At 43.6% G+C, this 24,488-nt stretch overlaps 1 protein-coding gene and 1 long non-coding RNA gene across 7 annotated transcripts in view; one reads left to right on the top strand and one right to left on the bottom strand.

Moving 5' to 3' along the window:
* DENND1B (DENN domain containing 1B) overlaps nt 1-23,224 on the top strand; it is a 246,050-nt gene extending 222,826 nt beyond the window's left edge. For 3 of the 6 annotated variants that reach the window (XM_077278453.1, XM_077278450.1, XM_077278449.1), the window contains 7 exons: nt 108-148; nt 903-971; nt 1,124-1,168; nt 4,081-4,188; nt 9,729-9,811; nt 12,631-12,856; nt 22,497-23,224. In XM_077278453.1, coding sequence (XP_077134568.1) covers nt 108-148; nt 903-971; nt 1,124-1,168; nt 4,081-4,188; nt 9,729-9,811; nt 12,631-12,856; nt 22,497-22,898 — 974 coding nt within the window. In that variant the 3' untranslated portion in view covers nt 22,899-23,224. Of the gene's footprint in view, nt 1-107; nt 149-902; nt 972-1,123; nt 1,169-4,080; nt 4,189-9,728; nt 9,812-12,630; nt 12,857-19,264; nt 19,314-22,496 lie in introns of all 6 variants that reach the window. The other 3 variants (XM_077278455.1, XM_077278454.1, XM_077278451.1) reach the window with 3 other exon arrangements.
* Nucleotides 12,964-18,761, bottom strand: LOC143788647 (uncharacterized). The gene is made up of 2 exons (XR_013218695.1): nt 18,623-18,761; nt 12,964-13,165 (listed from the first exon to the last, which is right to left on the bottom strand). It is a non-coding gene; the product is annotated as an uncharacterized LOC143788647 (long non-coding RNA).
* Nucleotides 23,225-24,488: the final 1,264 nt, after the last annotated feature.

The following is a 24,488-nucleotide window of genomic DNA, read 5'->3' as shown; positions in this document are numbered from 1 at the left end:
GTGCTGCTCTCAGAAAGAAAAAAAAACCCAGATAGTAAAAACTTGGTGATAGATTTCCTTTAGGCTTTCTGTTTTATTGATTTTATTAATTTTTGTGTGTCTTTCAGGAAATGCACGGTCATACCAACAATGGATGAACACAATGAAGGTAAAACTAATGTTATTATTTTTCTAGTCAGTTATAGAGATCAGGATGATGCAGGTCTGAATTAGTGTCAGTCTCTGGAAGATTTTATGTTTGGTTGTAATCCATTCTGTAAAAATGCTCTCTGAATCATCATCATCAACGTACTGATACAACAAATGTTCATCTATACACATTAATATCACAGTAATATTAGCTTTAGCTTGTTTTACCCCAAACTTTAATGTTGACTTGTGTTACTATCCTTTGAATGGCCACTTGGAGGCGCTCCCTTCCACATTGCGAGGTGGGTGCTCCCCATGATGTCACATGGACACCTACCGGCCAGGACGCGTGCACATTTGGCAGGTATCGTACCCCTGACCTACGCACTATGGCACGTGCACACCTCCTGGCAGGTATATGTGGACCCCAAGTCATCCGCACGCCTCACCTCCCGATGTAGAAGTGAACTTCTCAGAACATTTAAAAAAAAAAAAAAAAAGAATGGTAAAAGAAGTAAACCTTAACATATGGGTAACATGGTCTAAAGTTAATGCTCACGGTTAAATACTATTATGTTTGTTTTTTGTTATTTTTTATCTAAAGAGTCTTAAAATATTATATGACATCTTTATAGTGCTCAGGTCTTTGTAATTTTCTGATATCCCCCCTTAGCCGCCCGTAGCTTTTCTTTTTTAGCATTTTTCGATGTGTCCATCAGAACCAGGTCTGGGTGATCTATAAACCGTGCTTGTATCATTTGTCCAATTTACAGAAAGGGGGCGCTCTAATTAATACTGCAGTGATTAAAGCCAGCCCAGCGGTGAAGAACGCCTACATGTATGTAAGTATGCTGAAAAAGGAGAAATGACCCCCTACCGCTGTAATATTGTATTTGTACAAGTGTAGGGACACTCTGCAGAAGAAAGCATAGATATGGCCATGGCGGAGTCCTGCCACTCATAGCTTTACTAATTAGTCTGTGTTTGTCTGCAGGCCAAACAAGGCATCAAAGAAGTGAAGAGCAAGCTGAAGAATAAGGTAGTAGTTACCATGGATCCATATGGTTTTCTCCCAGAAGTACATATTGGAGCCGTCTCAGACAAGCATTACAGGTTCCAGTCCCGGCCTGACAGCGGATCCGAGAGCCCGATCTAGCATGTCCATTCCTGACGTGGCTGGGTCCTTTAATGAGCGGTCAGGCCGGGACCCGCATCCATAATACGGATGTACAATGCCCCTGATATATGCTTGTCTGGAGCCGGACACATTCTTATGTTATTTATTATTTTATTTTGCTTATTATAAGTCCTTATTTTACCAATTTGTCACTTTTGAATTCTCATGTAAAGCTTAACCTTTCAGATTCCCCATTGTAACCTCCTCCATAATGGAAACATTTGTACACAAGAGATTCAGGGCCCAGCGCCGTTCAGACCCCAGTAATGAGCTCATCCCTCTCATTGTAAACAAGTGGTTCTCTTATTCTATCAGATTACAAAGCTCCGTGGTCGGGTCTTAAGGTACCTTCACACGAAGCGACGCTGCAGCGATAGCGACAACGATGCCGATCGCTGCAGCGTCGCTGTTTGATCGCTGGAGAGCTGTCACACAGACCGCTCTCCAGCGACCAACGATGCCGAGGTCCCCGGGTAACCAGGGTAAACATCGGGTTGCTAAGCGCAGGGCCGCGCTTAGTAACCCGATGTTTACCCTGGTTACCAGCGTAAAAGTAAAAAAAACAAACAGCACATACTTACATGCGTCCCCCAGCGTCTCCTTCCTGACACTGACTGAGCTCCGGCCCTAACAGCACAGCGGTCACCGCTGTGCTTTCACTTTCACTTTAGGGCCGGCGCTCAGTAAGTGTCAGGAAGCAGACGCTGGGGGACGCATGTAAGTATGTGCTGTTTGTTTTTTTTACTTTTACGCTGGTAACCAGGGTAAACATCGGGTTACTAAGCGCGGCCCTGCACTTGGTAACCCGATGTTTACCCTGGTTACCAGTGTAAAACATCGCTGGGTATCGTTGCTTTTGCTTTCAAACACAACGATACACAGCGATCGGACGACCAAATAAAGTTCTGGACTTTATTCAGCGACCAGCGACATCACAGCAGGATCCTGATCGCTGCTGCGTGTCAAACGAAACGATATCGCTAGCCAGGACGCTGCAACGTCACGGATCGCTAGCGATGTCGTTTCGTGTTAAGGTACCTTTAGTAAGTTGATCAGTATAAGGCCACGGTCACACATTCAGTATTTAGTCAGTATTTGTAAGCCCAAACCAGCAGTGGGTGATAAATACAGGAGTGGTGACGTGACGCGTTTCTGTTCTACGTTTCCTCTGATTGTTTCGCTCCAGTTTTACACATACTGATGTAAAATACTGACCAAACTCCGCAGTCCCATGGGCAGTAATGGGACTGGGCCACCGCTCTTAGTGTTGTAATACCCCGATTTTTGGTTCCCAGTGATCAACTAACTTATTTTCTATCCCACTGATAGTTTTTTGTTTCCACACTAGAAAAATGTAACGTTGCTGTAAATTGGTTACTACCAGCAACCGGGACAGTTCTAATTACTACATAGTATAATACATGTAGGGGAGGAAAGGAGGAGGATGGGATTGTAGATGTGGAGGAGGATAGAGCTCACCACGCTTGCTTGTCGGATAGACCTCTGAGAAGCTCGAGACCGGCGGGTCCTGGAGATGAAGCTCAGCAAAATATGACGTGAAGAGGAAACTTTTCGGCACATCCATCCAGTAAAATAAAAATCCTTTATTCTAAATCTATTAAAACACGTGGATCCATACAAAAACGTTCAAAACTGACACATTTTGGGCTCAACAAACCCTCTAAACCATAGGGATTTTGTTTCAATGGATTTTGAATGAAGGATTTTTATTTTACCGGACGGACGTGCCGGACACTTTCCTCTTCACTTCGTATTTTGCCCTGGGATTGTGCCGTCTGGATTATTGTGTTTGATACTGTGTGTGTTAGGCCCTTGTAATATCCTAACAAGATGTTAATATCCGAGAGATTGAAATTCGGCTGCCTCGGCACAGTTGCATGTGGAAGCATAAGAGAATTTCAGCCCTGATTACCCCATTGTCATAAATGATGCTCCTTGGGATACATGTTTCTAAAGCGTAGGGTAAAGCAGCTGCCAGACACCATTTGGTGCCACTGATTGCTCAACAAGTCCAAGGTGTGTGGGGTTGCCCTCCCCTGGGGAAATTTTTACTTACATAAATCCATTTATTTGAGGCTAAAAGACATTTTTGCAATTCCGCTTCATAACAAATTTTGCACCATTTTGATTTTTGCTTCCTGCTCATACAACTATGTTGTCATCTGTGATCATACATGAGCTAAGAGAAAAGAAAACTGACCTATAAGAGATAGAAACGCTGCCATTGGGCCGTCAGAAAGAAATCACTGACAGATTCTCAGTTAACCCATTCTGCAGCCAACAATACAAAGTACAACGAGACCATAGAAGTAAAACAGTGCAGAATTTTTATTGAAACCCAATTGCAAGAACTCATACATTTAAGTAAGAAAAAATATTCCCAAAGATGGACAACCCCATCCACAATGGATGCAACAAGATGTGTATATTTGATGATAGATATTTCCTTGTTTAGGGTGTAATGTCCCTTGATAAGGGGTCAATAGAAACACAATAGAAAATAATATATTTGGAAACAGGAGCAACTGTAGTTATGGTGACCTATCAGATGGAGGCCTATAATGACCATTCTGCGCTATACAAAAGAAAGCTACAATCTGATTGACTTCTGTGTCCAGCAAAAAAAAAAGGATTAGTTTTGTCCCCTTAAAATATTTACTATAGACAAATTCAATAAAATGCTTGTGTATGCTGCATGTCACTAACCGCATGTGTTCTGCATGCTTTATATGTGTTTGGTGCATCTGTTACAGGAAATTGAGGAGGAAAGTTCTATGGACGGGTTGGAGTCCTTGAACTCTAATACCTTCCCTTTAAACCACGCAAAGCAACTTAGCTTTGAGAAGCGGAAACTCTCTCAGGTGAGGACATATGGGACATCATGGGGGCAAAACCTCTAATTCTAGGTCACTCCAAGAGCAACCTCATCTATATCCTATAGAGTTCACAACTGGGAACCTGTGGCCGAAAGCTGCACCACATTTACTGGGCATTTATGGGCATGGGCACAGTTATTACAAGTGCTATTGGGATTGTCAAAGTAACCATATATGCCCTGATAATAGCTAAGACTATATGTGTGTGTTTATAGATAGATAGATATGTGTGTGAGTGTGTGTGTATATATATATATATATATATATATATATATATATATATATATATATATATATATATATATATATATATATATATATACACATATATATACACATATATTTTTATATATATATATATATATATATATATATATATATATATATATATATATATATATATATATATATATATATATATATATATATATATAATATATATATGGTACAGACCAAAAGTTTGAACACACCTTCTCATTTAAAGATTTTTCTGTATTTTCATGACTATGTAAATTGTACTTTCACACTGAAGGCATCAAAACTATGAATTAACACATGTGGAATTATATACTTAACAAAAAAGTGTGAAACAACTGAAATTATGTCTTATATTCTAGGTTCTTCAAAGTAGCCACCTTTTGCTTTGATGACTGCTTTGTACACTCTTGGCATTCTCTTGATCAGCTTCAAGAGGTAGTCACAGGGAATGGTTTTCACTTCACAGGTGTGCCCTGTCAGGTTTAATAAGTGGGATTTCTTGCCTTATAAATGGGGTTGGGACCATCAGTTGTGTTGTGCAGAAGTCCAGTGGATACACAGCTGATAGTCCTACTGAATAGACTGTTAGAATTTGTATTATGGCAAGAAAAATGCAGGTAAGTAAAGAAAAATGAGTGGCCATCATTTCTTTAAGAAATTAAGGTCAGTCAGTCCGAAAAATTGGGAAAACTGTGAAAGTGTCCCCAAGTGCAGTGGCAAAAACCATCAAGCGCTACAAAGAAACTGGCTCACATGAGGACCGCCCCAGGAAAGGAAGACCAAGAGTCACCTCTGCTTCTGAGGATAAGTTTATCCGAGTCACCAGCCTCAGAAATTGCAGGTTAACATTAGAGACCAGGTCAATGCCACACAGAGTTCTAGCAGCAGACACATCTCTACAACAACTGTTAAAAGGAGACTTTGTGCAGCAGGCCTTCATGGTAAAATAGCTGCTAGGAAACCACTGCTAAGGACAGGCAACAAGCAGCAGAGACTTGTTTGGGCTAAACAACACAAGGAATGGACATTAGACCAGTGGAAATCTGTGCTTTGGTCTGATGAGTCCAAATTTGAGATCTTTGGTTCCAACCACCGTGTCTTTGTGCGACGTAGAAAAGGTGAACGGATGGACTCTACATGCCTGGTTCCCACCGTGAAGCATGGAGGAGGAGGTGTGATGGTGTGGGGGTGCTTTGCTGGTGACACTGTTGGGGATTTATTCAAAATTGAAGGCATACTGAACCAGCATGGCTACCACAGCATCTTGCAGCGGCATGCTATTCCATCCGGTTTGCGTTTAGTTGGACCATCGTTTATTTTTCAACAGGACAATGACCCCAAACACACCTCCATGCTGTGTAAGGGCTATTTGACCAAGAAGGAGAGTGATGGGGTGCTATGCCAGATGACCTGGCCTCCACAGTCACCAGACCTGAACCCAGTAGAGATGGTTTGGGGTGAGCTGGACCGCATTGTGAAGGCAAAAGGGACAACAAATGCTAAGCATCTCTGGGACTCCTTCAAGATTGTTGGAAGACCATTCCCGGTGACTACCTCTTGAAACTCATCAAGAGAATGCCAAGAGTGTGCAAAGCAGTCATCAAAGCAAAAGGTGGCTACTTTGAAGAACCTAGAATATAAGACATAATTTCAGTTGTTTCAGACTTTTTTGTTAAAGGGAACCTACCACCCCGTTTTTTAAAAATGAGATAAAAATAGTGTGAAATAGGGGCAGAGCTGGGCTTTACATTAGGGCCTTTTCGGTGCCTTTACACCCCCGTTAGGCTGCCCAAATACCTTTGTGAAGTGGCCGTTTTCTGCTGTCACTCAAGTGGGTCAGGTCGGATGGGCGTGGTCACAGCGCTGTTTGTCCCCCAGGATTCTGCTCATCATTACGTTGGTGGCGTAGTGGTGTGCGCATGTCCAGCAGGCGAATCCACTGCCCAGGAGATGAATAACGGCGCGGTCTTCGCTATTCAGCCGTTCGCTATTCAGCGCTCTGCTGCCCGGGACTTCAGGAAAATGGCCGCGGGTTTCCGCGCGTGCGCAGATGGAGATCGCGGCGGCCATTTTCCTGAAGTCCCGGGCAGCAGAGAGCTCCATCTGCGCAGGCGCGGCCACAGGAAAGATGGCCGCGCCCACCGGTAAACGGCTGAATAGCGAAGACCGCGCCGTTATTCATCTCCTGGGCAGTGGATTCGCCTGCTGGACATGCGCACACCACTACGCCACCAACGTAATGATGAGCAGGATCCTGGGGGACAAACAGCGCTGTGACCATGCCCATCCGACCTGACCCACTTGAGTGACAGCAGAAAACGGCCACTTCACAAAGGTATTTGGGCAGCCTAACGGGGGTGTAAAGGCACCGAAAAGGCCCTAATGTAAAGCCCAGCTCTGCCCCTATTTCACACTATTTTTATCTCATTTTTAAAAAACGGGGTGGTAGGTTCCCTTTAAGTATATAAATCCACATGTGTTAATTCATAGTTTTGATGCCTTCAGTGTGAATGTACAATTTTCATAGTCACGAAAATACAGAATCGTCTTACCTGGGCCAAGGAGAAAAAGAATTGGACTGTTGCTCAGTGGCCCAAGGTGTTGTTTTCATATGAAAGTATATTGTGCATTTCATTTGGAAATCAAAGTCCCAGAGTCTGGAGGAAGAGTGGACAGGCCACAATCCAAGCTGCTTGAGGTCTAGTGTGAAGTTTCCACAATCAGTGATGGTTTGGGGAGCCATGTCATCTGCTGGTGTAGGTCCACTGTGTTTTATCAAGACCAAAGTCAGTGCAGCCGTCTACCAGGATATTGTAGAGCACTACATGATTCCCTCTGCCGACAAGCTTTTTGGAGGTGGAAATGTCGTTCTCCAGCAGGACTTGGCACCTGTCCACACTGCCAAAAGTACCAATACCTGGTTTACAAACAACAGTATCACTGTGCTTGATTGGCAGCAAGCTCTCCTGACTGTAACACCATAGACAATCTATGGGGTATTGTCAAGAGGAAGATGAGACACCAGACCCAACAATGCAGATGAGCTGAAGGCTGCTATCAAAGCAACCTGGGCTTCCATAACACCTCAGCAGTGCCACAGGCTGATCGCCTCCATGCCATGCTGCATTGATGCAGTAATTGATGCAAAAGGAGCCCGACCAAGTATTGAGTGCATTTACTGAACATACATTTCAGCAGGAAAACATTTCAGATTTTAAAATCATTTTTCAAGCTGGTGTTATAAAGTATTCTAATTTACTGAGATAACAACTTTTGGGTTTTCATTGGCTGTAAGCCATAATCATCAACATTAACCTAAATAAACACTTGAAATAGATCACTCTGTTAGTAATGACTCTATATAACAGAGGTCTCAAACTGCATTCCTCGAGGGCCGCCAACAGGTCATGTTTTCAGTATTTCCTTGTATTGCACAGGTGATAATTTAATCACCTGCACAGAATGATTCCAGCACCTTGTGGAATGCTAAGGAAATCCTGAAAACATGACCTGTTGGCGGCCCTCGAGGAATGCAGTTTGACACTTCTGCTATATAATATATGAGTTTCACTTTTTGTATTGAAGAAGTGAAATAAATTAATCTTTTGATGATATTCTAATTTTGTGAGAAGCACCTGTATATGTGTGTATGTATAATATATATATATGTGTGTGTGTGTATATATATATATATATAATAAAGCGCCTCCAGTAAGGCTTAGGCAGCCTTTACAATGGATGTGTTATCTGAGCTCCCCCTAGTGGTGATTGCAGAAAGCTGACATTTTCTTGCCCTTGAATAAAATGTGCCAAATTCAGCAGAGTCACACACCTGAATATTTGGGCTGCCCATGCACCAGAGTGTGAAATCTGTGTGCCGGCTGTGGGCTTGGTAAATTTCTGGAACTTGTATGCCCCACCACCACCCAATAAACCCCATCCGTTTATTATAAAAGCCTTTTCTGAGCCTTTAGTTAGTGGCTCGCCTCAGCGACCCCAGACAGGTGAGCCTTGTGTTAGCGAGACCCTGCTGGAGCCCGTAGGCTCCTGGGTGACCCTGTGCTGCTTTGCTCCGAGGTTCAGTATGGTCAGTGCCAGGAGACATATGGCAGTGCCCACTCCCCTCCACCACTTAATCCCTGCTGGTCTGTGTTTAGTGAGAGGACCCCTTCACCAAGTGTTTGCAGATGCACAGCGGACATTTATCTCCTCTCTGATGAAATGTTTTAATTGGGTGACGTCCTAGTCTCCACTGCTCAGGAGCAGATATCCGAGTTCCCCGGCATTTGATGTTCATTAGGCCTGGGCTAGCGGGAACGGTGGAGCGCCCGCAGTCCGCAGCACATCCCTGACTTCTCTCCCCCAGAATCGCCTTTCCCACCGAGGCGGCGCGGGGCTGGTTTGAAGTTGTTTTCTGTCATACTGACACTATTCCCCATAATCTGGTCTCCTCTCCTCTGTGCTTCCCTAATTAGCAATGGTGACTTCCTCGTTAGCCTGGCAGCGCTTGTGAAAATGTCAACATTCTGCTCAAAAAAATCCCCAATTAGATCTGAAAAAACTAGTATCATTTCTGTAGCTCTGCCACCGCCACGGGGGAACATGCATTATGGAAAGTAACCCCCTCAGTGCTTCATTGCACCACCATGCCAGAAAATGAAAGAAAAACCTAGTTATGAACCATACGCAATGAAACTTTGCTCCCCTAAATGCCCGCTTTGCCCGTAGCTGGGGCGCTGTGTCGGGCAGATATATGTATTTGGGATACTGACACGTTAACATCACTCTTAGAGAGCTAATAAATGAGTATTTAAATGATTAGTTGTTGTCTGAATGGGTTAAGTAATGACAATCTCTGTTCAGTCTGCTCTGCAAATGATTTATAAATCCCTAAAGCTACATGGTTTTTAATCCGTCCACCGTGATTAAGGTGAAATATGCTGCTTTTCACTTAATGAGTGGTTTTGTAGATGCTATCACTGCGCGCACACAGTTAATCCTGGATTTAGCGTATGCGATGGCGTATTACAATCACGCCATGTTGGCGATAACCGCAGCGCACGAAGCCACAGCTGCTTAGTGCATTAGTAGATCATTCACTGCCCTCTTGTGGTCAAAATATGTAACACCTGAGCTTTTAATTTTTCTTGTACATTGCTCTTGTCAATCCCTTCCAAGCTGTGATTCCTGCACTATAAAATAGTTTTCTGTCCACTTTAAAATTGTTTTACAACTTTTTAAGTGATCTTCTTTTTTTTCCCGTTCAGACACGGATGAGTCGACAGCTACTCAGCACAGCAAACCATAACTCTGGGTTGGAGGATTCAGACACCGGTGACAGCGCCAGCAAGTGAGTAACACTGCACAACCCCAGAGTAGGAGGAACATGTTATCTTGACAACATCAGAAATGCTTTTCAATCTTTTCCAAAAGCTCGCGAGAATCATTTTTACACACGTCAATGGCATTATTTATACAAATGGGATTTTGTATTCCTTGGATTTACTGGGTTGACGAGTTTTGATTGCAGGTAGACATCTGATGGATGAGGGGAAAACAAGGAAGCCTTGTGGCGCTAAATAGCTAGCATTATTCAGCGATGGAAATAAAGCTGTAGAAAGTATACTTGGAATAAATGAGAATATTCCTTTTCCATAAATTGCTACCATCGATATGACACACTGCTGAATACAGAGGAACTAAACCTTTATCATGTATTTTCATATTTCATTATAATTCAACCATATTAGTCGAGTTTGGGGTCCTGAGACTCCCACCGATCACTGGATCTGCCTTGCCCGAGAGGTGCATATAGCTCCAGGCTGAGCGTGCTTATAGCTCCTGGCTGAGCGTGCATATACAGTACAGACCAAAAGTTTGGACACACCTTCCCATTTAAAGATTTTTCTGTCTTTTCATGACTATGAAAATTGTATATTCACACTGAAGGCATCAAAACTATGACTTAACACATGTGGAATTATATACTTAACAAAAAACTGTGAAACAGCTGAAATTATGTCTTATATTCTAGGTTCTTCAAAGTAGCCACCTTTTGCTTTGATGACTGCTTTGCAGACTCTTGGCATTCTCTTGATGAGCTTCAAGAGGTAGTCACCAGGAATGGTCTTCCAACAATCTTGAAGGAGTTCCCAGAGATGCTTAGCACTTGTTGGCCCTTTTGCCTTCACTCTGCAGACCAGCTCACCCCAAACCATCTCGATTGGGTTCAGACCTGGTGACTGTGGAGGCCAGGTCATCTGGCATAGCACCCCATCACTCTCCTTCTTGGTCAAAGCCCTTACACAGCCTGGAGGTGTGTTTGGGGTCATTGTCCTGTTGAAAAATAAATGATGGTCCAACTAAACGCAAACCGGATGGAATAGCATGCCGCTACAAGATGCTGTGGTAGCCATGCTGGTTCAGTATGCCTTCAATTTTGAATAAATCCCCAACAGTGTCACCAGCAAAGCACCCCCACACCATCACACCTCGTCCTCCATGCTTCACGGTGGGAACCAGGCATGTAGAGTCCATCCGTTCACCTTTTCTACGTCGCACAAAGACACGGTGGTTGGAACCAAAGATCTCAAATTTGGACTCATCAGACCAAAGCACAGATTTCCACTGGTCTAATGTCCATTCCTTGTGTTGTTTAGCCCAAACAAGTCTCTTGTGCTTGTTGCCTGTCCTTAGCAGTGGTTTCCTAGCAGCTATTTTACCATGAAGGCCTGCTGCACAAAGTCTCCTCTTAACAGTTGTTGTAGAGATGTGTCTGCTGCTAGAACTCTGTGTGGCATTGACCTGGTCTCTAATCTGAGCTGCTGTTAACCTGCGATTTCTGAGGCTGGTGACTCGGATAAACTTATCCTCAGAAGCAGAGGTGACTCTTGGTCTTCCTTTCCTGGGGCGGTCCTCATGTGAGCCAGTTTCTTTGTAGCGCTTGATGGTTTTTGCCACTGCACTTGGGGACACTTTCAAAGTTTTCCCAATTTTTTGGACTGACTGACCTTCATTTCTTAAAATAATGATGACCACTCGTTTTTCTTTACTTAGCTGCTTTTTTCTTGCCATAATACAAATTCTAACAGTCTATTCAGTAGGACTATCAGCTGCGTATCCACCAGACTTCTGCTCAACACAACTGATGGTCCCAACCTCATTTATAAGGCAAGAAATCCCACTTATTAAACTTGACAGGGCACACCTGTGAAGTGAAAACCATTCCCGGTGACTACCTCTTGAAGCTTATCACGAGAATGCCAAGAGTGTGCAAAGCAGTCATCAAAGCAAAAGGTGGCTACTTTGAAGAACCTAGAATATAAGATATTTTCAGTTGTTTCACCCTTTTTTGTTAAGTATATAATTCCACATGTGTTAATTCATAGTTTTGATGCCTTCAGTGTGAATGTACAATTTTCATAGTCATGAAAATAGAGAAAAATCTTTAAATGAGAAGGTGGATCACTGGATCTGCCTTGCCCGAGAGGTGCATATAACTCCTGGCTGAGCGTGAATATAACTCCTGGCTGAGCGTGCATATAGCTCCTGGTTGAGTGTGCATATATATCTTGGCTATGCTTTCTAATAAATCCTTACTCTAGGTATTTAAAAAATCTTGCCATTTTCACAGGTTAGGGCTTCATAATAGGCTGACACTTACAGTCTGTAGATATCACTTTTCTGCAATCATCGCATTATCATCATGGGGAGGTTTACAATAACACATAACATCCATACATTGATAACATAGGATCCACCATTCATAATAGTGATGTCTGATGCCACAGCTTAATTCCCCCATGTCCCTACACAACAACATCTGCACAGATCAAAGTCCCCTAAGGGACCATTAAATACAGTTATTTAAGTTTCGGAACAAATCTGCAATGATTGCAACACCCGGGGAATGAAGTGCTGGACCATTAGCCGCATTCCGGCTCATTGTCCTGCGGCTGTGTAGGAATTCCTTCCCTGAGGTTTACATATTGTCTTCTATCACCGGAGATCACTCTGACATCATTGTAGGGTGTTCTCAGAGTGGCCGCACACCTTCATGTGTGTTCCATGTATCCTGCCATTACTGCTGGTGAAGGATTGTACATGTATCCTGCCCAGTGCTCGGGGTGTCCTTGTATAGTAGTCATTGCCTCCATCTCCCCTGCACAGGTTATCATCAGAGGACGGTGAAGAAGCGTCTGCATATTTGTACGACAGTGATGCTTCATACGATGATGTGAGTCTGTCGTCTCGCCCGGGAGGAGAGATGGATCTTCTTGGAGAGATCTTGGACTCGCTAAGTACGCACAGCTCTGATCCCGGAGGAGGCCGCCTCACCGCTGCTAAGAGTCTGGACTTCTTCCGCTCTGTGGAGGATCTGGACTATAAGGTTACGGTATGTTCCTGATCTCTACTCCCCTTTCTGTCTGTATTGTTCCATTTTCTCATCCAAATACAGAGATTTGACATTTAAACCTTGTTTTATACATACAAATTCAGTAGTGGAATAGACTCTTTATTGAGCCCTAAGGCGCACTTCTAGACTTCTAGACTTTCTTTTACCAAAGCCCCTTTGCCTCAGTACATGTGTGCCGGTTACGGAATAATGTCCTTTCTCCCAGTCTTTGGTGCCTTAGAAAGAAGCTCTGCGTGCGCTGAGTTCCTTGTGAGGTTGCAGTAGGCTGCTTCTTCTATAGAAAAGTCACTGTAACGGAGTAGAGCTGCAGTGTAAAGAATAGAGAAGAGACAGAGCAGCAGCCAGAGCACCAGAAAAACAGGAGGTGGACTAGACAATGCAGTAACACTGAAGTCACTGAATTATAGCTGCGCCCTGGGCCATAGCGGAAAACCAGCCAGCACAGAAGAGCAAAAATAGCTGGATAGCGCTATCTGAGGGTAGACTTGCATAAAAAATGTAGGATGATGCTTAACAGGGCTGTGCCACAAACAAAAGTACATTTAATCAATAGATCTTGGAATCATAATAATTTCCACAATTGGATGTGTTTAACTAAAATGTTCCTGTGCTGAGATAATCTTATAAATGTGCCCTGCTGTGTACTGTGTAATGGCCGTGTCTGACCGTACAGGAACATGACTAAAGCAAGGAAATGTGCGATACATGAAATGTCAATAGCTTAACCCCTTCATGACCCAGCCTATTTTGGCCTTAATGACCTTGCCATTTTTTGCAATTCTGACCAGTGTCCCTTTATGAGGTAATAACTCAAGAACGCTTCAACGGATCCTAGCGATTCTGAGATTGTTTTTTCGTGACATATTGGGCTTCATGTTAGTGGTAAATTTAGGTCGATAATTTCTGAGTTTATTTGTGAAAAAAACAGAAATTTGGCGAAAATTTTGAAAATTTCGCAATTTTCACATTTTGAATTTTTATTCTGTTAAACCAGAGAGTTATGTGACACAAAATAGTTAATAAATAACATTTCCCACATGTCTACTTTACATCAGCACAATTTTGGAAACACTTTTTTTTTTTGCTAGGAAGTTATAAGGGTTAAAATTTGACCAGTGATTTCTCATTTTTACAACAAAAGTTACAAAACCATTTTTTTTAGGGACCACCTCACATTTGAAGTCAGTTTGAGGGTTCTATATGGCAGAAAATACCCAAAAGTGACACTATTCTAAAAACTGCACCCCTCAAGGTGCTCAAAACCACATTCAAGAAGTTTATTAACCCTTCAGGTGTTTCACAGCAGCAGAAGCAACATGGAAGTAATAAATGAACATTTAACTTTTTAGTCACAAAAATGATCTTTTAGCGAAAAATTTTTTATTTTCCCAAGGGTAAAAGGAGAAACTGGACCACGAACGTTGTTGTCCAATTTGTCCTGAGTACGCTGATACCTCATATGTGGGGGTAAACCACTGTTTGGGCGCACGGCAGGGCTCAGAAGGGAAGGAGCGCCATTTGACTTTTTGAATGAAAAATTATCTCCATCGCTAGCGGACACCATGTCACGTTTGGAGAGCCCCTGTGTGCCTAAACATTGGAGCTCCCCCACAAGTGACCCCATTTTGGAAACTAGACCCCCCAAGGAACTTATCTAGAAGCATAGTGAGCACTTTAAACCCTCAGGTGCTTCACAAATTGATCCGTAAAAATGAAAAAGTACTTTTTTTTCACACAAAATTTCTTTTAGCCTCAATTTTTTCATTTTCACATGGGCATCAGGATAAAATGGATCCTAAAATTTGTTGGGCAATTTCTCCTGAGTACGTCGATACCTCATATGTGGGGGTTAACCACTGTTTGGGTGTACGGCAAGGCTCGGAAGGGGAGGCGTGCCATTTGACTTTTTGAATGGAAAATTAGCTCCAATCGTTAGGGGACACCATGTCGCGTTTGGAGAGCCCCTGTGTGCCTAAACATTGGAGCTCCCCTACAAGTGACCCCATTTTGGAAACTAGACCCCCCAAGGAACTTATCTAGATGCATAGTGAGCACTTATAACCCCCAGGTGCTTCACAGAAGTTTATAACGCAGAGCCGTGAAAATAAAAAATAATTTTTCTTTCCTCAAAAATGATTTTTAGCCCAGAATTTTTTATTTTCCCAAGGGTAATAGGAGAAATTGGACACCAAATCTTGTTGTCCAGTTTGTCCTGAGTACGATGATACCCCATATGTGGGGGTAAACCACTGTTTGGGCGCACGGCAGGGCTCGGAAGGGAAGGCACGCCATTTGGCTTTTTGAATGGAAAATTAGCTCCAATCATTAGCGGACACCATGTCGCGTTTGGAGAGCCCCTGTGTGCCTAAACATTGGAGCTCCCGCACAAGTGACCCCATTTTGGAAACTAGACCTCCCAAGGAACTAATCTAGATGCGTGGTGAGCACTTTGAACCCCCAAGTGCTTCACAGAAGTTTATAACGCAGACCCATGAAAATAAAAAATAATTTTTCTTTTCTCAAAAATGATTTTTTAGCCCACAATTTTTTATTTTCCCAAGGGTAACAGGAGAAATTGGACCCCAAAAGTTGTTGTCCAGTTTCTCCTGAGTACGCTGATACCCCATATGTGGGGGTAAAACACTGTTTTGGCACACGTCGGGGTTCGGAAGGGAAGTAGTGACGTTTTGAAATGCAGACTTTGATGGAATGCTCTGCGGGCGTCAGGTTGCGTTTGCAGAGCCCCTGATGTGCCTAAACAGTAGGAACTCCCCACAAGTGACTCCATTTTGGAAACTAGACCCCCAAGGGAACTTATCTAGATGTGTGGTGAGCACTTTGAACCCCCAAGTGCTTCACAGAAGTTTATAACGCAGAGCCGTGAAAATAATAAATGTTTCCTTTCCTCAAAAATATTTTTTTAGCCCAGAATTTTTTATTTTTGCAAGGGTAACAGGAGAAATTGGACCCCAAACGTTGTTGTCCAGTTTCTCCTGAGTACGCTGATACCCCATATGTGGGGGTAAACCACTGTTTGGGCACATGCCGGGGCTCGGAAGGGAAGTAGTGACGTTTTGGAATGCAGACTTTGATGGAATGGTCTGCGGGCATCATGTTACGTTTGCAGAGCCCCTGATATGCCTAAACAGTAGAAACCCCCCACAAGTGACCCCATTTTGGAAACTAGACCCCCCAAGGAACTTATCTAAATGTGTGGTGAGCACGTTCAACCCCCAAGTGCTTCACAGAAGTTTACAACGCAGAGCCGTGAAAATAAAAAATCATTTTTCTTTCCTCAAAAAAGATGTTTTAGCAAGCAATTTTTTATTTTCACAAGGGTAACAGGAGAAATTGGACCCCAATATTTGTTGCCCAGTTTGTTGTGAGTGTGCTGGTACCCCATATGTGGGGGTAAACCACTGTTTGGGCGCACGTCAGGGCTCGGAAGGGAAGTAGTGACATTTGAAATGCAGACTTTGATGGAATGGTCTGCGGGCATCACGTTGCATTTGCAGAGCCCCTGATGTGCCTAAACAGTAGAAACACCCCACAAGTGACCCCATTTTGGAAACTAAACCCCCGAAGGAACTTATCTAGATGTGTGGTGAGCACTTTCAACCCCCAAGTGCTTCACAGAAGTTTATAACGCAGAGCCGTGAAAATAAAAAATAATTGTTCTTTCCTCAAAAATTATGTTTTAGCAAGTAATTTTTTTATTTTTGCAAGGGTAACAGGAGAAATTGGACCCCAACAGTTGTTGCCCAGTTTGTCCTGAGTACGCTGGTACCCCAAATGTGGGGGTAAACCACTGTTTGGGCGCATGTCGGGGCTTGGAAGGGAGGGAGCACTATTTGACTTTTTGAACGCAAGATTGGCTGGAATCAATGGTGGTGCCATGTTGCGTTTGGAGACCCCTGATGTGCCTAAACAGTGGAAACCCCTCAATTCTAACTTCAACACTAACCCCAACACACCCCTAATCCTAATCCCATCTGTAGCCATAACCCTAATCACAACCCTAACCCCAACACACCCCTAACCACAACCCTAACCCCAACACACCCGTAACCCTAATTCCAACCCTATCCCTAATCCTAACCCTAATCCCAACCCTAACCCTAATCCCAACCCTAACCACAACTGTAACCCCAACACACCCCTAACCCTATCCGTAACCCTAACCATAAGCCTAATCTTAACCCTATTTCCAACCCTAGCCCTAATTCCAACCCTAACCCTAAGGCTATGTGCCCACGTTGCGGATTCGTGTGAGATTCTTCCGCACGATTTTTGAAAAATCTGCAGGTAAAAGGCACTGCGTTTTACCTGCGGATTTACAGCAGATTTCCAGTGTTTTTTTGTGCGGATTTCACCTGCGGATTCCTATTGAGGAACAGGTGTAAAACGCTGCGGAATCCGCACAAAGAATTGACATGCTGCGGAAAATACAACGCAGCGTTTCTGCACGGAATTTTCCGCACCATGGGCACAGCGGATTTGGTTTTCCATAGGTGTACATGGTACTGTAAACCTGATAGAAAACTGCTACGAATTTGCAGTGGCCTATCCGCTGTGGATCCGCGGCCAATCCGCTGCGGATCCGCGGCCAATCCGCTGCGGATCCGCAGCCAAATCCGCACTGTGTACACATGCCATAACCCTAACCCTACCCGTAACCCTACCCCTACCCCTAACCCTACCCCTAGTTCTAACCCTAGTTCTAACCCTAACCCTAGTGAAAAAAGAAAAAAAAATATTTTCTTTATTTTATTATTGTCCCTACCTATGGGGGTGATAAAGGGGGGGGTTTATTTATTATTTTTTTTATTTTGATCGCTGTGATAGAACCTACCATAGCGATCAAAATGTACTTGTAACGAATCTGCCGGCTGGCAGATTCGGCGGGCGCACTGACCATGCGCCCGCCATTTTGGAAGATGGCGGCGCCCATGGAGAAGACGGACCGAAACCGGGAGCCTAGGTAAGTATAAGGGGGGGGAGATCGGGGCACGGGGGGGGCGTCGGAGCACGGGGGGGGGTGACATAGGAGCACGGGGGGAGCGGACAGGGGAGCGGAGCACAGGACGGAGGGGACTACGGGACAGATCGGTGGCTTGGGGGGGCGATCGGTGGGGTGGGGGGGTCACTTCAGTATTTCCAGCCATGGCCGATGATATTGCAGCATCGGCCATGGCTGGATTGTAATATTTCACCAGTTTTTTAGGTGAAATATTACAAATCGCTCTGATTGGCAGTTTCACTTTCAACAGCCAATCAGAGCGATCGTAGCCACGGGGGGGGTGAAGCCCCCTGGGCTGAAGCACCACTTCCCCTGTCCCTGCAGATCGGGTGAAATTGGAGTTAACCCTTTCACCCGATCTGCAGGGACGCGATCATTCCATGACGCATACGCTGCGTCACAGGTCGGATTGGCACCGACTTTCATGACGCAGCGTATGCGTCAAAGGTCGGGTAGGGGTTAAAGGCTTGTGAAGTCTATGAAAAAACATATGAGATGCTTAGCACAAGATTTGGCCAAAAAATGTGAGCCCATCCACCAAACGTCAAGGTAATCTCAGATCGGATGGGTCCCTGACCTAACTGCCTAGTGTGAACACCCCCAATTGTGAAAATTATTATTATTACAAGACCTATTGATTAAGTGTACGTATGTTTGTGGGAAAACCCCTTTAAAGATGTCATCCGTGGCTCTTGTTTTTTTTCTCTATGGGTCTGATAACTTACCGGCAGGTACTTGCTAATTATCTGCCTGTTCTGCCCTGTGACGATCTCTCCTGGCTCAGGCCGCGATTCTGCTGCCTCCTGTGACCCCTCATCAGCAGAGAAGCTCGGGGTGTCACTGCCGATCTCATGCTGATTGACAGCCACAGCCAACTTCCCGCAGTTAGATGGTGAGGTTTCTGGAGGTGGGCGGCTGTCAATCAGTATGATGTCAGCAGTGACGCCCCGTCGACAGAGCAGAGGGGAAGAGAAGGCGTTCTCTGTCGATGTGATGTCACAGGAAGCGGGAGAATCATCAGATGGATCTGTGAGTGACCGCTCTGATCTGGAGGAGATTGTCACAGGCAGCACAGACTTACCTGCCGATAAGTGCTTAGCCCCACAGGGACATAAAATTAAAGTCCCGGATTCCAGATAACCCCTTTAAATTTGCTTTAAGGATATCGTACCACGTCCATCTGCTGATGATGTATGGGTGTGCAGTCAGTTCTGTTACTGGCCGGTTTACAAATATAGATATAACTAAGTGTGTTTACAGTGTGTAACCATTTTTTATCCGCACAGTTGATGCTTGCCATAGTTTCCGACTTTCATTGTTGCATTGATGTTTTTTTCATGCATTCAATTTGTTGGACTTGATATTAGCAAACCAAATCTAAGTCATTGAGTGTGGACGAAAAAACCTATACCAAAGGTAGGCAAGTTTCGATGACTATTCCCATGGCTCCTTGTCCCAGCATATTTTCCAAATGTTCACTCTATATACATTTTTTTTTAGCATATATTTTAATACTAAACATTGTATTGGTTTGATATTCTTTTGTTGATGTTTCATAAACTATTGTCATCATCCATCTCTCTTTTTTCTTATGATGGCTGATCTTTGATTTTATCAATTTAATGTATGAGCAAATAAAACAAACCCAGGGCACAGTTAGATTTCCCAGTTATTCCCTGAGGATTATTCTTACATTTGTGTAAGTGCAATAGTTTTATGAGATTATTCTACTTGTGTGATGACGTCCATACAGCATGATGCAGCCGCAACTCCACCACTGCATTAATATAAGAGTTGTGCTCAGAAAAGGGGCAGAGCCCAGGAATCAGAAGACCTGCAATCCCATGACAATAAGAATGGATAACCAGGATGCTTTATTGATCGGAGGTATAAAGTTTACCTCCGGTCACTGGCGCAGGCAGATGGGACTACTGCTCCCATCAGCCTACGCCTGCTTCCGTTAATAACAGCGAGAGCAGGCAGTGGCTGATGGAAGTATTCATCAGCCGGCGCCTGCACTGTAAATAAATAATTTAGAAACAACAGTGTGGGTTCCTCTGTATTTTTGATAACCAGCCAGGCAAAACTGATATCTGCAGGCTGCAACCCTCAGCTGTCAGCATTAGCAAGGCCGGTTATCAAGAATAAAAGAGTCCCCATGCTGTTTTTTAAATTATTTAAATAAATAAAACGACGTGGGGTGCCCCCTATTTTTGACAACCAGCCTCGCTAAAGCTGACAGCTGGGGGCTGGTAAGGGGCCATGGATATTGACCCCCCCAGCCTAAAAATAGCAGCCACCCAGAAAAGGCACATCTATTAGATGCGCCAAATCTGGCGCTTTGCCCAGCTCTTCCTTTATTAGAAATAAAAACACCTAAGTATATCCTTAAATTAAGGCCATGAAGTAAATAGCTACAAACCACCAAAAAAAGAACACCTTCACATAAGGCCAATAAAATCCACATAATCTTTATTAAACATTATAAAAACAACCAATATAGATATAAAGGTATATAACCACAGGCACAGGCAAATAAAGGGTGGGAAACCCCAGGTGGTAACCTCAAAATATGGTATATAGACAAATGACAATTATATATTCAAACAACACTGTGTGACCATGTACGATCCAGCACAAAAAGTGACAATAATATAGTAGTAATACAATATACAATAGTAATAATAAGGGGCCACAGCAGGAGGACCTAGGACACTTGTATTCATGGGTGAGTGACGGCTTCCTACTGATAGGTATAGGGGGTTTGGGGATTTTATACTGTTGGTAGCATCCATAGAGGTTTATGCGCACAGCCTGGATGTTTTACCTATTTATTTCTCCTCCCCCCACATTTGGCTTTGCTGCACCTGCCCTTACATATATTGCATTACTGGTCCATTTAGCCTGCTGTGCTAGTAGGTTCCCAGTATTTTTCCTCTTTTCTGTATTATTTACTTTGATTGGGTCGTTTTTGTATGTTTTAAATGTAATAATAAAATTATTGTTTTTACCTTTTCAAATTCGCTGGTGTTTTTGTACTCCATGTTCTCTAGTTTTTGATACAAGTGTATATAAGAGAACAATTACATAATATAATTACCAATGAAGTACTCCTGGGGCCCCACCACACCCGACGCGCATTTCACACTGAAATGCTTCGTCCAGGGGTCCCTGGACGAAGCATTTCAGTGCGAAACGCGCGTCGGGTTTGGTGGGGCCCCAGGAGTACTTCATTGGTAATTATATTATGTCATTGTTCTCTTATATACACTTGTATTACTACTATATTATTGTCACTTTTTGTGCTGGATCGTACATGGTCACACAGTGTTGTTTGAATATATAATTGTCATTTGTTTATATACCATATTTTGAGGTTACCACCTGGGGTTTCCCACCCTTTATTTGCCTGTGCCTGTGGTTATATACCTTTATATCTATATTGGTTGTTTTTATAATGTTTAATAAAGATTATGTGGATTTTATTGGCCTTATGTGAAGGTGTTCTTTTTTTGGTGGTTTATTAGAAATAAGACAAAGCATAGTCTTCCTTTTTTTATTTAAAACTAAGAAATAAAGTTATACTCACCTAATGCCCATTGCATTGAATCCCTTGCATCCTGTAATAAAACAAAAGTAAAAAACAAGATGCTGTAATCCATGTCTGGTGATAACTAGTTTTCAACCTAGACGGTGCCAAGATGCGACCTGCCAGGCTGAAAACTGCATTGTCAGCTGGGCTAAACTGCGGTGACCTTCCTCCGGTGAGAGGTGAGTTCACCGCAGTTCACCGTGAGAATTTTTTTGAAATGCTGTAAACTCGCCTCTGTCCATCTATATTGGGTATGACATCCTTGTGGCTTCTTTCCTACCTGTTGCTTTCAGCACGGTACAATGATGGCCATAATATCTTGTTAAAGGGAACCTGTCACCCCCAAAATCCAAGATGAGCTAAGCCCACCAGCATCAGGGGCTTATCTACAGCATTCTGTAATGCTGTAGATAAGCCCCCGATGTATCCTGAAAGATGAGAAAAAGAGGTTAGATTATACTCACCCAGGGGCGGTCCCGCTGCGGTCCGCGGCCTCCCATCTTCATAGGATGACGTCCTCTTCTTGTCTTCACGCTGCGGCTCCGGCGCCCTGCTGAGGGCAGAGCAAAGTACTGCAGTGCGCAGGCGCCGGGCCTCTCTGACCTTTCCCGGCGCATGCGCACTTCAGTACTTTGCTCTGCCCTCAACAGGGCGCCGGAGCCGCAGCGTGAAGACAAAAAGTGGACGTCATCATAAGACGATGGGAGGCCCTGGACAGGTCCGCGATGCCCATCGGACGGGACCGCCCCTGGGTGAGTATAATCTAACCTCTTTTTATCATCTTTCAGGATACATCGGGGGCTTATCTACAGCATTACAGAAAGCTGTAAATAAGCCCGTGATGCCGGTGGGCTTAGCTCATCTTGGATTTTGGGGGTGACAGGTTCCCTTTAAATCCTTCATGATAATTAATGCTTTCATCTCGATTTGTATGTGTTGCAGTTCCTCACCATTTTTAGGGACCCATATTTGATCGTTTAACAACATTGGGTTTTTGTCATCCCCAGAAAAAGCCAAATACTCCCAGTGAGAACAACCTGACATCACTATGCCTGGATTCTGGACAAAATTGGAATTATGGCCAGGATGACAGTGTCCTTTACAGAAAACCTGTCTCTACCACCACCTACCAACAAAAAAGAGGGGAGGCATCTTGCAAAGACTTCGACAGACGCAGATCAGAATTTCCCAAAATGGTTCTCCATGAGATGGCAGTGCCTGGAACAACTGGACGTCCCACTTCTCTTTTCTGCAGACCAGATGAGGGAGCAGTATACAGCATCAAGATATCCAATGATGAGCTTCCATATAAGAGTTTAGATACTCATGTGCCATGGGAAAAAGAGGACATTGAGTCAAACGGTGATCAAAGTCCAAATAGTCCTCTCGAACATATTTCCCGTCTTTGAGGTTATTTGTGTCAGCTCCCAGAATAATTGTGAAAGTTAGAAGAAGGGGAATGGAAATGTCCCTGGTATAACTACTGTGTCACAAAGTGTCCTAGATGAATCATTTCAGTCCTCCGGGAGGAATCCATTGAATTTCTGTTACACCTGACCATTTCACAGACTTGTTAGTTCTTTTTCATCTCATTCTCTGTCCGTGGGTCTGCACTGTGGAGTGGATGCTTCGGTTACTTAGAATTATGACAGAAGCTTCTCTGTCTGCTCTAGCTTTGGTGTGTGCTATTACGTCACTTTATTCCACCTGGTAGTAAACGGGTTGTTTCCTGCGATCAGCTCTGATGATGTGTCAATCAGTGATATCTCTGGGAGCTTCAGAAACCTACACGCTCCATCTCACAATATGGCCACTTCTCCACCGAGACCGACACGTTTTCATGATCAGTTGATCTTCTGAACCCCAACAATTTTGAGTCATATCATAGAATAATTTGCCACAAAAACTGACTATGGAAACAGCCCTACAAGGCCAAAAAAGTTGATATAATTATTTTATTATGTTGTGGTACGGTATTTCAAAGGTACTTTTTTAATTGCTATTATTTTAATTTGCAGCTGTCTTGTGTACATGTGGGTATGAGGACAAGCAAATCTGTGCATTCAGATAACAACCAGCCACACATGCAGGTTACTCACTTGTTAAATGTGATTTTCCTATCCCATGCCTGATGGAAATCCACCTGTTATTCACACAGTGGGTCTGATTTAATGTATGGGTAATCTGGGATATAACATTTTATTTAGCTTTCTAATTCTAAAATAATAAGATGAATTTATAATTCAATGTTTGTTAAAAAATGTCCTCCCTCCTTCTGGCGCCCATTTAGCTGGGCACTCCTACATTGCAGCAATGTCCTGTCCATATATCTCCCCACTACAGAGGGGCTTTGGTGTGGCCACATCTTTCTCTGCACCTGCCATGTGTGACGCAGCCCCAGTTAGGAAAGCTCTGTGCAATGTGCAGACAATACTGACAGGGGGGTAATGCACGGACTTGAGCGCCACCGCACATTTTCCCTCCGCAGTCATTAGTTCAATGGCTGCTGGAGGGGAGGCTAAAGGAAATATTTAATAAACTTGATATTATAAAGGTCTGCTATTCTATAATAATGAAAAAGACAATAAAAATAGCACTTTTACATTGTCTGGATGCCAGTTTTCCCAGGCCTCTCATACAGTCATCTGGTCTGAACATCTGGGGCAAGCCACTAAACCGTTCTGGGCTTATGGAAGCAAGAGGTCTCTGGTATCAGACCCAAAAGTGGCAGCCACTGGAGGGACTGACCTCCGGCTTAGTGATTTCCTTCTGGTTCACTGACTAGAGGATTCTGGCCTGCGAGTTCACAATTCCAGAACATCCAAAATCAACATCCCCATCATCACACACACACTGGACCTCTGAGAGTCAGACCTCCTAGAATGACCTCTATGTCTTTTTTTTTTTTTTCCAAGCAAAGGGAATGTGGCCTCCTGGTAAACTCCAGGCAAGCTGCTTACATGAGAATCAGACCGATGTATGGGCTCTAAAAGATTTAC

This window comes from Ranitomeya variabilis, chromosome 8 (assembly GCF_051348905.1).
Source record: "Ranitomeya variabilis isolate aRanVar5 chromosome 8, aRanVar5.hap1, whole genome shotgun sequence".
NCBI classification, from domain to species: Eukaryota; Metazoa; Chordata; class Amphibia; order Anura; family Dendrobatidae; genus Ranitomeya; species Ranitomeya variabilis.
This window is presented reverse-complemented; position numbering and strand designations above follow the sequence as displayed.